The 12,321-nt window shown below is 37.4% G+C and overlaps 1 protein-coding gene across 2 annotated transcripts in view; it reads right to left on the reverse strand.

The window, feature by feature from the left end:
* Positions 1 to 1,019: 1,019 nt before the first annotated feature.
* LOC105984667 (chromosome unknown open reading frame, human C18orf25) overlaps positions 1,020 to 12,321 on the reverse strand; it is a 96,935-nt gene continuing 85,633 nt past the window's right edge. Inside the window, exon 4 of one of the 2 annotated variants that reach the window (XM_013014933.1) lies at positions 1,020 to 4,798. In XM_013014933.1, coding sequence (XP_012870387.1) covers positions 4,609 to 4,798 — 190 coding nt within the window. In that variant the 3' untranslated portion in view covers positions 1,020 to 4,608. The remainder of the gene's footprint in view (positions 4,799 to 12,321) is intronic. The other variant, XM_013014932.1, reaches the window with a different exon arrangement.

Raw genomic sequence — 12,321 nt, forward strand, 5'->3', positions numbered from 1 at the left:
TTTTACTTACTTGTTCCTATTCTGTTCTTCAAAGCCAACACCCAAGGGCCAAAGAATTCAAAAGTGGGGTCCTAGGAACAATTTTCTTCTAGCAAAAAAGAGTCCCTCATAGGCACCAGTTTGTCTAGGTCTCAGACACAGGTAGTATAAAAGAAACACTTCAAACATACAAGAATATTTCTTACTTGTTAATAGTTCACTTCTCAGTTGTTAATAAATCTCTTTTCAGTTCAAAACAAACCAAAAATTCACAGGGAAAACTGAGACATTCAAGAGTTGGGTGTTTTAATTAGGACAAATCTCTCTCTCTCCCTCTCCCTCCCTCCCTTTCTCTTCTTGCTTCTCATGGTTCTTCTTGTGAAGTTGTTGGTCATAAAACGTTAATATGGCAGTTCCTTTCACCTTGATAATCAAATAAAAACCAGTTTGAAAACAGAATGAAACCAGGGGGAAAGTTGGTGGGGTTATTTTTGAAACACCTTATACTTGCTTCAAGGTTCAACCATGTGCAAAGTTCATGCAGCTGTGGCATCTTGTCCTGGGCACACCAGTCTCTGGGAAGAAACCAGCAGATGAATTTAAGGTATCCAGCAACAGAAAGCCTTCAGTTTTCTCTTAAACTTTATTGGTCCTAGCTGGAGAGAAGGTGGGGCTACAGGAACTAATACAAAGCTATTTTCACCTAGTGCCAACATATCACAGGCTACTTGGCCAAAAATCTGAGGAACAGGAATCAGCTACTGCTTAGAATACCAGGCATCTTGTAATGGTCTATTTACAAAATATAGCTCATTTTCACATCCAAAGGGTAACTTGGGAACATCTCCAGACGCCACTTAATAACTGAAGCAGGAAACAAACAAACAAAAAATCCTCAGAAAATATCATTGTTTAAATACTCTATTTTTATTTTGTCTTAAAATAGTTTAACCTTTATGCTAACAGACTTATTTCAAAAAACAGAAAATCTTATCTTGCACCAAAAAATATATATAACACTCTGTTTTATTATTTTTTTTCTCCAAAGACCATTAAATACTAAATGGAAACAAAAACTAAACAATGAATGTAAAGAACCAAATTTCATTTTAAAACTAGAGTTGCACATTTTGAAAACATTACTTCTACGCAATGATTTGTCGTCACTGCATCAAGTTCATACTCAAACGCCAGCAACAGCAGATCTGTTAACCACCAAGTGCATTGGTTCCTAGCCATACAATGGCTGACATTTTATGTTCATGGTAAGTGGAGCAAAAGGTTCAACAACCTTTGTGCTCTTAAAAAAAAAAAAAAATTCCTAGTTATCCAGTGATTTTTTTTAAGATCACTACCCTTTAAAACTTGTTAAAAAGAGTAAGTAGTGTTTTAAATAAAATGGAAAAAATAACAACAGTACTGGACTAAAATATGTGATTATTTTAAACAAACAGTGCACAATTGGAGGAAGTTTGGTTAGGGTGCAATCACTTTTATATACATGGAAGTCACATCATACACATCTTGGGGAACAGGGATGGGAGCTCAACTCTGCCTTCAAAAAGAAAAGGTTAAAACAAAAAGACAAAAGTGTGTCCCAGGCTTTTTCAAGAACCTTGTGACACAGTATGAAAAGCAGGCAACATTAAGTTACCCTTGATGCTAATCTGTTAAAAGATGAACAAATGACTAAATTAACAAGTCAGGTGGTTCGTGTTCACAAATGATGACAAAGCAGTTTATGGGATACCCAGTTATATATAATGGAGTCTATTTAATCAGACCCCTATGATCAAAATAATAAAAAAAAAAAAAAACTGAAGAGCAGCAACCTTAAGTTACAGGGCAGTTATAATGATGATGTTTTTTCAAACTGGATGGGGAGGAAAATTAACCAAGTTGGTATCATAAACCAATCTATGACCCAGATGCACCACAGAAGTATTATTTTGAACAATGTTCTTTGGAAGCATAATTAGTTCTTTATGCTACCAAATAAGAAACTTTGGCTAAGAAAGCAATCCCTTGAAAAGAAATTTCAAATATGGGAGACGTATATCACAGAATGTTATCATTAACACTTTGCCTGAAATCATCTTGCTCTCTTCTGGGTACAGCAATGAAAGAAGAGTTGGAACATACTCTCATTTAGTTACTAGGCGAACAAGTCCCAATATAAGATGGGAGAAAGCTGTCTCTAACATCTCCTTGCATCCCATCTCTTTTCATATCTTAATGCCTAAATCTCTGTTCTGGTGCATCAAGCCAGATAGACAGGGAACTAGAAAAAGAAGTGAAGGGAAAAGTGCCTTATATGAAAGCTTAAAAGGCCAGAAAAGAGCTCAGTTGTAACTCCACTCTGTCCCCAATCCACAGTGCACAAAGCACATTGAAAAGTTTTCAGAGGGTGACTACTAAGGACTAAAGAAAATATGTCATGAGCAATCATCCACTGCATAGGATTGGACAAAATACACGATTAACATGAAAATAGGTAATACAAAAACATTCTTTAAAATGGAGCTATGCCCTGATATTGGTGGGTGGGGATGAGGGGGGATGAGAAATAAACTACAAAAACTTCAAGTCATACACTCTACTCTCTTACCAATGATTTTCCTGGAAAACACAGACCAGAAATTATACATTTCTGCTTTGTTGAGTATTTTAATTCAAGTAAAAAACAATGTACGTGTAACAGTAAAACTCAATAAATTAATCCTAAATCAAGTTGTGAAGGCCCAAGGATATACCAATAGTAAATCTTAAGAAGGTCCTGCTTTGCTCTGGCCTCTGGGTCTTTGGTTTCTATCTAGGATTGTGGCCATGTGAGAGAACGATGTACGATGTGCTAATACATGGCCTTGTATGCCTGATTCATTCGAAGTAGATAGAGGGAAAAATGAAGCACTAGTGAAGAACAGAGGCCAGATCAAGTGAGATTCTGTCAGAGAAGATTAAGGAACACATGCTCAAATACATCCCCCATGGAAGAAGCAACATATAGAAAAGAAACAGAAAAGAATAAACTTGTCTATCTATGAAAAAGAAGAAAAGGCCAGGCAAGCAGAGCCAGGCAATTTCATGCATGCACATGCAAGGCTGTGTCTCATTCATCTCAGCGGCCTCCACAGTGCCCACCCTGCATAGTGTTTATGCAGAGCAGGCACTTGGTCAGTATGTGTTCACTGAATGGAAACAGAAAATAGTAGTTCTCATACTCTTATGATCAGGAAGAGCCACCAAGGCATTTGGGAAGAGAGGCACAAGGCCAGAGCAATGACATATGGTAACAATGGAAACAAAGAACAAAAAAAGCAAACCCAAACATTAAAAAAAAAAAAAAGGTGAAGTCTTCTGAGCCAATAAATACTTCACTCCTCCCTGTGCAGAATACATAGTGTCTAATTCTAGGTATTGCTTTTAAAATAATTCACTAGTAACTACAACATGTCACAGGAAAAAAGGTAGCAACTAATGCCACAAAACTCCTATGCTGGCATTTCTTTAATTCCCTGAAGTTTCTACTACCTTTTGCTATTCCTTTTAGATCTATAAGACTTACAGTTCCATTAATGTGCTTTGCATCTGACTTTTTATGTTATATTGTGATTTCTCTTATAGTATATATACTTTTACAAGATAGAGGAGAAAAATGTCCGAATACAGCATCAGGTCCAGTTCAACAGTTGTTAAACACTCTATGGAGAGACAAGCTATGAAACAAGGCACTTTCCTCTCACATTTGCAAGTGCCTATAGCTTCATAAATCACATAACTTTTCATAGTTTTCCTAAGTAATAGCTTTCTATGTTCTCCAGTTATTTGGATAAACCAGGGAGAAAAGCTTAAGGGAAAGAGATTTTCCCACTGATTTCTCAATCCTCTCTTCAGATGCTTAGGAAACCTCATGGTAGGTTTTCCAAAAATGCCTCTGCTCCAAATGAGACATTTTCCAAAGAGTTATTATGAATTATTGCAACAAGGAGACCAACTAAGTCACCTTTCTAGTATTAGAAATCAAAAACGGCAAGCCAATTATTTGTGTTCTGGGAAGTCAACCAGGTACAAAGTCAGGAAAGAAGTCAGAATACTTAAGATAAAAGAAAAAAAGAAGAATTGTAACACTTCTGTGTTCTATTTTTAAGTATACATGCCCCACAAGTGCCCATATGGACCTGAATGACATGTGCAAATGCCCTAAGGTGAGTGATTGTGAAGCGGGTAGATAGTGGTCAATTCTGGATATTGTCATTACAGAAAAAAATAAATACAAGATTAAAAAACTAAAATACACTTTACCTGGCAATTAAAGTACTATTTCAAAAGGAAGGTGACCTTTTAAAGTCACCAAACAAAATGAAGGTGTTTAATAAAAAGTAATTATTATATGTTCTTAATGAGTGAAAAAAGAAATTATTTTTTGTGGTAAGTTGTTTTCCTAAATGACTTCTTTTAATTTAAAGAAGAAAGAGGGAGGGAGGGAGGGGAATAGGGATTCCATGAGTTTCAATTCTACAAATGCCACAAACAGCTTCTGAAGCTGAAGCTATGACAATGAACTTCCATGTCACAAAGAAGAAGAGGAAGTGAAAGGGAACAGTGCAGAGGAGACACAGTGACATTGTATTACAGTAGGTATTTACGTCTGCTATCCTCATCCAAGGTAAGGTCAACAACTTCTGCTGGAGAAGCCCAAGTCTGCTGAGGAGCCACAGCAGTCCATGACTGTGTCTGCCGGGTGTTGCCATACTGTGTGCTAGAGCCATGCTTCCATGAAGAAACACTCTGAATCACACCTCCTCGAGGATGAACACACCTGTAATTGAGTAAAGGAAAAAGTATAGCAAGACAATATGACCACACTTGTACTGAAAAATATTTTTACTAGACCTAATTATGCAATTTAATGAACCCCACAATCAATAAACCCTTCTCCTCTTCCTCATCCATGTCTGTCTGCCTCAAAGGTACCACCACTATCCTTTCATTTCTCTCCCACTTCAGCTGTAATGAGGCTGAGAGCCTTGTCTCCATCAGCTCCTGAGTTGTGCCTACCTCTGTCACTAACACTGGGTTAGGTGATGTTTCTCTGGACACATTTAAATCTCTATGATCTTCATAACAGGTAAATATTTACTCGATCTTAGTTTGTAACAAATGAAAATGAAATAAAACAAGTAAAATCTGTCTTACAACATATTTGGGTAAATAATACTTTTAAAGTGACAGTAAAACCAAAAAAGTCTGTAACTATTTGTTCCTGCATAAAGGATCGATTCCTTTCTCCTGAAAGTGTCATAACAGAAACACTAGGTTCACTCAGCAGAACTGCTCCTGTTTGTTTCAGTGAAAGTAACAAGGTGGGTGCACTCCCTAAAAGGACCTTTGATAGGGACAAGACTTGTCTGCTGACAAATCACACCAAGAGTTCAATGGGGAAAAAAATTGTTTCAGAAATACTGACAGCTTGAATTGAATGCTGCAGTAAAACGATAGAAGTGTGAGCCTCTTCGAGAAGTACAGAGAGTTTTGACTCATGAGAGGAAGGCAGGATGCTCAAACTACTTACACTCACATCAAATTACTGACTCGTACTCTCTTAGCATATGGGAGAAGTAACAAGTGGCACAAGTTTCATCACATAAACTACTATAGTGGCTCCTGAGCAGCTGTTCTGAAAAGTATTCTAAAATGAGCACCATGGTCTCTGGAGATGTCTAAGTTTGGTTTACAACTACTTGCATTACCAGGTTCAAAAGAACAAAGGGTAGCAACTAACAAGAATCAGTTTAAAAAACTGTTCAAATGGGGCTGGGAAGGTGGCTCAGTGATAGAGTACTTGCCTTGCATGCATGAGGCCCTGGGTTCGATTCCTCAGGACTGCATAAGCAGAAAAAAACAAAGTGGTGCTGTGGTTCAAGTGGTAGAGCACTACACTTGAGCTGAAGAGCTGAGGAACAGCGCCAACACCCAGAGTTCAGGCCCCATGACAAACAAAACAAAACAAAAAACTGTCCAAAGATGTTGAAGTCCCCAGGAAAATGCCCTGTTCCTTCGAAGGCTAGCCTGAAAGCTAAGAGTCTAAGGAGTGGATCTCCTTGTGGCTCCAGAGCATAGGGAAGAACACAGATTTGTTCTGAGTGGAGATTTGTTCCTGTTAACATTTGTTAACATGAAAAACAGCTACTAAGCCAGAGCCTACTACATTTTCAAAGATTACCTAGTTGAGCATTAAAATAAAGGACATAAAGTTCAATGTCAAACCCAAAACCATCCAACCCATCAAGATAAGATTAAGTGACCATGTACTCATGGAAAAATGCCAGAAAAAGAAATCAATTTGAGCAGGGTACCTGTGGCTCATCCCTGTAATCCTAGCTACTAAGTAGGCTGATATATGGGGATTGTGGTTCAAAACCAGACCAGGCAGGAAAGTCTGTGAGACTCTTATCTCCATTAATCACCAGAAAACCCCAAAATGGTGCTGTGGCTAAGTGCTTGCCTTGAGCTGAAGAGCTCAGACACAGCACACAGGACCAGAGTTCAAGCCCTACAACCAACAACAACAACAACAAAAAGACATCAATTTGATGACTGACAACAGAATACTGTTTATTGCAGTTTTATATCTATTATCTCTTTTGACAATTCCAACAGACCTATGAGGTAGAATAGAGGTTATTATCCACACACTACAGAAAGGAAAACTGAGGCTGAGGTTGATTTGCTCAGGTCAGGTCACATTGCTTATAGTAGTGAAATAGTAGGCCAATGAACTTCAAGGTAGGTCTGTTTCAGCTTCAATACTTTCTATATTATGTTGTCACCTTCTTAGTGTGTGAAGGATTTTTTTTGGTGAGATAGAACATATCAAGATATCAACAGAATACAAAAGAAGACCTAAATTAACAAAGTAAGGTTTTCCCAGAGTTCAAAAGCTCGTCTGTATATACACTAACTGAAGTAATGCTGGTTAGAACTGCATTAAGAATTCAGGGAAAACTTGGCTACCAAGAAAGTTAATGCAATCTTTCACAGAATTTCTAGTAATATCTTCATAGTAATAAAGGGATATAGTCCCAATTGTTACTCTATATTGCTCCCTAAGTAATAACACTATATAATATTGGGATTTTAAAAAGGATCTCATCATGCCTCCATTAAAGGGGTCATTTTCCAGTACATAGCTACGCCTTCCTCAGACTATAATATATTTAAAGTACTAAACTATGCTTGGCTTTTGATAAAAGGACATTTGATAAAGGGCATTTGATAAAAGCAAAACAGATCCTATAGTGTCTGGTATAGGAAGAAGACTGAATGAGAGGTTTAAATATCAAGTTTACTATTGAGAAAGGGCTGTGGGAGAGAAGAATGAAGAGATAAGGCACTCTGTCAACTATCTAAATAGATTACTTCTGTAGATATAAGTGATTCTAGTTTTCAGAAACCATGTTAAGCTACTTTAAACAAAAATGGGGAATTATTAGGAAGACACTAGGTATTCTGTAAAAAATGTAAGACTGATGGCACAAGTCCCAATCCTCTAAGTCTCTTTCTCTTCAAATTTTGAGATTCTCAGAAGCATGTGATAGTCTTCTCTGGTCCAAACCTGTGTTGGCCCTATTTAGCTTTAATAAGAGGATAGTTCCCAAAAGAGAATCAGTCAGAGGTGGGGAGCTCCCTTGAAAGATAAATCCATGTCCAGAGATCTCAAAGGCAGAAGTGCCACAATCAATTACTAGAAGTCAAGTTTTGGATGATTATTTCTACACAACAATACGTCACTACTCAACAGAATAACCATTCTGTCTAGGCAACCACACTTGCTTCTAACCATTCAAATAACTGCTAGAGCAAATGTCAGGATTAAAGAAATGATAAAATGAGTGACCTCTACAGTCATCAGTGACTTAGATTTGTGACCAAAACAAGGAAAACTATCCTGTTGGAAGTCAGGATAGTACTTACAGGAGGGGGAAATAGAAAACAAAATTTGTGAGAGGAAGGTAGCACAAGAGAACTTTCTGTATCTTGATCTGAGTGCTGGTTGCTGGAGATGACCAGTGTGTAAAACTTAAAGCTCACACTATAATGTGCTATAAGCCAGTGGAATATTATAAAGTCGTTGTGTTATAAGCCAATGAACATTAAATTTTTAATGGCTTAACTGCCTCAATCACTCTGAACAAAATGATAGGAAGTAGGTAAAAGAATAGAACCAGAACCAGCCTTTTAGCACATTTTTTAACCTTAGACACACAATAGAAAGCACATTTGTGTGTCTGTGTGTGTGTATGCACGCACGTGTGCGTGAGAGAGACAGAGACAGAGAGAGGGGAGAGATAGTACTGGAGATCAAGTACAGACACTGCTAGACAAGTGCTCTGCTACTAAACTATATTCCCCAGCTTTACTTGACACATTGTCTTTTAAGTACAGGATACAAATCCAGAAATAAAACAGCAACAAAGAAACAAAAACTTGCCAGATGCCAAACAAGGTAGCTCATGGTATAACCCAGCAACTCAGGAGGGAAAGACAAGAAGAATCTGTGTTTGATGTCAACCTAGACAAAAACTGAGGCTATCAACTGAACCAACAAGTAGAGTATAGTGGTACACTCCTGTAATCCTAGGCATTCCAAAGGCACAGGTAGAAGGATTATCGTTTGAGGCAAAAAGCAAGACACTAAAAACCCAGAACCAAAAGAGACTAAGGTGGTGCTCAAGTGGTAGAATATCTGTTTTACAAGCAAAAGGCAATTGTTATGCTCCAATACCACAAAAATAAATAAATTAAATAAATAAATCGCTTTAAAAGTACAATAAATAGAATGGTACTGGAAAAACATTCCGAGTATTTCATGGGGCTTGAACTCTGGGCTTGGGAGCTATCCCTCAACTCTTCAGCTCAAGGCAAGTACTCTACTGCTTGAGCCACAGCGGCACTTCTGGTTTTCTAGTGGTTTATTGGAGATAAGAGTCTCACGGACTTTTCTTGTCCGGGCTGGCTTTGAACCGTGATCCTCAAATCTCAGCCTCCTGAGTGGCTAGGATTACAGGCGTGAGCCACTGGCACCGGGCTCAACTATTTTTAATAAGGCAAGTATAACAATAGAGAATTCACCAGAAAAAAAGGAAGATGTAGGGCAAGCGTTGCTGTAAGTCCTGTAGAGTTGTCCCTTGTGTTCAACTTTTGTTATGCAACATAAAAAGCAGACCTGCGTACCTTATCCCATATGCTTTTCTGTATTATGGATGGAGTAGGGTAGGAGAACATATAGCTAGTGGGGAGTTTTTTGTTGCTGTGGTTGGGGTTTTTTGGAGCTTGTACTGGGGTTTGAAACTCAGGGCTCCGGCACTGTCCCTAAACTTTTTTTTTGCTCAAGGTTAGCACTCCACCACTTGAGTCACAGGTCTACTTCCAACTTTGTTTCGAGGTTAAATAGAAACAAGAGTCTCATGGACTTTCCTGCCGGGGCTGGTTTCAAACCATCATCCTCAGATCTTAGCCTTCTGAGTATGTAGGATTACAGGTATGAGCCCTTGGTGCCAAGCTCTAGCAGGGTTTTAATGCTTTGTTCTCATGCAGCATTAACACGCACAGGCATGAAACAAACTATAAATATATTAAGGTGTTCTGTCCTTTTGGCTTTCTCCTCCCTGTCCCTCTGCACCCCGTCCTTCTTCTCCCATTCTTGCTCTTTCTTAGGTAGGGTCTTGCTATGTAGTTGGGGCTGGCCTTGAGCTTCAGATCCTCCTGCATCTGCCTACTGAGTGCTGAGATTACACACGCATGCCACCTCCCTGGTTTTACTTTTAAATAAATTAAAAAAAAAAAAAGCTCCTACCTCATTTCCCAAAATGCTAGAAATTGGTAGAATGATTTCTTGCTTTTTATATAATAAAACAAATACAGGAAAGGTTTCACAACAGAAAAGAAAAAAACAAAACAGAAAAACAGTACGCTCTGATGAACAGTTTTTGATATAGTTACTTAGCTCACTAAGTCTAAGAAAACAATATTAAAAATTAATCATTTTTGCTCTGTTCACAGAGCCTGAAGGGAACCTTTTAGAAAATATTCCTACTTACTTTTCTAACTGAAAATGAAACAAAACTTTGTGATTTTAATGAAATCTAGGTCTCCTTCCCTAGATTTTGTAGGGCCAATGTTAACAATTGGCTCGATGGAGCTCTAAGTCTTAAATACAAAACCTTCTGTGTCAATTTCACTTGCTGAGGGACAAACCAACATGAACAATAATGACTTTAGGATTAACACACTAATTGAATCTGGTTATTCCCAAAAACCCTGGGTATTTATCACACACACACAAAAAACCTGTCTCATAAAAGAAAGATCTATACTACAGTATATGCATGTTTCTTCCTAAGAAAATTATCAATAAGGCTAGTAAAAGAATAGGAAAAAAGACTAAGTACAAGAAAAAATATTGACATGAGAGTCATAAACTTCAGGTAAAATTAAATAGACACAGAAGAACAAGAGAGATTGGGAAAGTCTTCATCTTACTAGCAAGGAACATCTTGTGAAACTCGACTGTCCAACAATGACCATCTGGAATGATAACAAATTAGATGTCAGGAGCTCACCACAGCAATATAAGGCAGCCATAAAGGATGCATTAAACCATTAGTTCAGAAACATGCTTTCTAATCAATGACTACAAGAAACAGATGCTAAGTAGACACATCAAAATCCAAAATAAAAGAACAAAGAGATATATTAGCATGCAAGAAAAAGAACTTTATCAAATGGGAGACATATCAGAACTATAATTACTGAGTGCAAAAGTCAAAAAAAAAATTCTTCCAATATGGAGAAATAACATTCAACACAAACCAAAGCAACACAATCCCAAAGAGAACAACTCAAGGACCAAGTCTGAATTTTAAAACTCTTGGAAAACTCACAGCAATGTAGAATATCAAAAGCAAAAGTAAGAATAGGACAACTAAGTCCAAACAAAACATCTATACATGCAAATCAAATGAGAACCAAAAAGATGTTGGTTAAAACCTAAAACCTTTTTCCAAGCGATAACCCTGCCAGAAGCACATCAATACTTCATAACTGCAACCCTAGACCTGTAAAAGAAATAAATTCCAGATGAGATGCAAGCACCTAAAGGGGCAACTCTGAAGCAACCAACAAGAAAGTCTCTTGCCTACCTGCTTCCTAGTATCTTAGATTAACAGGCTGCTTCTATACAAACAACTGAAAAATTTTAGAAAGATAGTGGAGTCAAGTGAGACTCTCTCTACACAATTCTAAACCAAAAGATCCCATTAAAAATCCTGTAACATTAAAATGTTATAGGACTAGTTGAAAATACTCCAACAGAATCTATGAACTCTACAATCTTTTATACGGAAAATAGTACCACTGAGACTTCCAAATGGATCTGTCACCTATAGAATACGTTTCCCCCAAGATTAAAATCAATGGGTTAGAAGTAATCACAGCTTGATGCTTCATAGCTATAAAAAAAAAAGTTCCTTGAAAGTAATGTTCTACATAAAATTGAAAATGTAGCTAGCCAGATGTGGGGGCCTACGCCTGTAATCCTGGCTAATTCGGAGGCAGAAATTTGTAGGATCATGGTTCAAGGCTAGCTGGCGAAAAAAAAGCCAACACATTACCTGAAAATAACTAAAGCAAAAAAGACTGGGAAGCAAGGCTCAAAGGTACACCTACCTAGCAAGCACAAAACTCTTGAGTTCAAACCCTAGTACCAGGGCTAGAAGCATGGCTCAACCAGTAGAGTACCTATAAATCACAAAGCATTCAGTTCAAACTCCAGTACCACTTCCCTCAAAAAAACATTAACTAATTAAAATGTAGCTAAAGTCACTCAAGTTAGTTCAGAAATGGTTCAAACACGTCTACAAAATGAATGAATCCAAAGAACACTTACGAAAAAGCCAAAACCAATGCTGATGAACATATATTAAAACAATCGGTAGAAATTTTTCCAATAACGGTTAGATGATTTTATCTTAAAATTTTGAGGTCATATAAACTCTGCCACTGATGATATCCAAAATGAACTAGCATGACTCCATTAGCATAACCTTAACACTGAAATTTGAATATCATGTAATTTTTCACATGTCACAAATTAAAGGGTAGAAACTGTTCTAAAATTTCAAACATAGAAAAACAGGAGGCAGGCCAGATTTAGCCTATTACCATAGATGGCTCACTCCTACCCTAAAAAATGCAATACTTCATAAAATTGTTAACAAATTGACTGGAGTCAACTGTGGGTTTTTTTAATTATAAAAGATATGATTCTAATGCATTTCCTTC

Source organism: Dipodomys ordii, unplaced genomic scaffold (assembly GCF_000151885.1).
Source record: "Dipodomys ordii isolate 6190 unplaced genomic scaffold, Dord_2.0 Scaffold25, whole genome shotgun sequence".
Lineage (NCBI taxonomy): Eukaryota > Metazoa > Chordata > Mammalia > Rodentia > Heteromyidae > Dipodomys > Dipodomys ordii.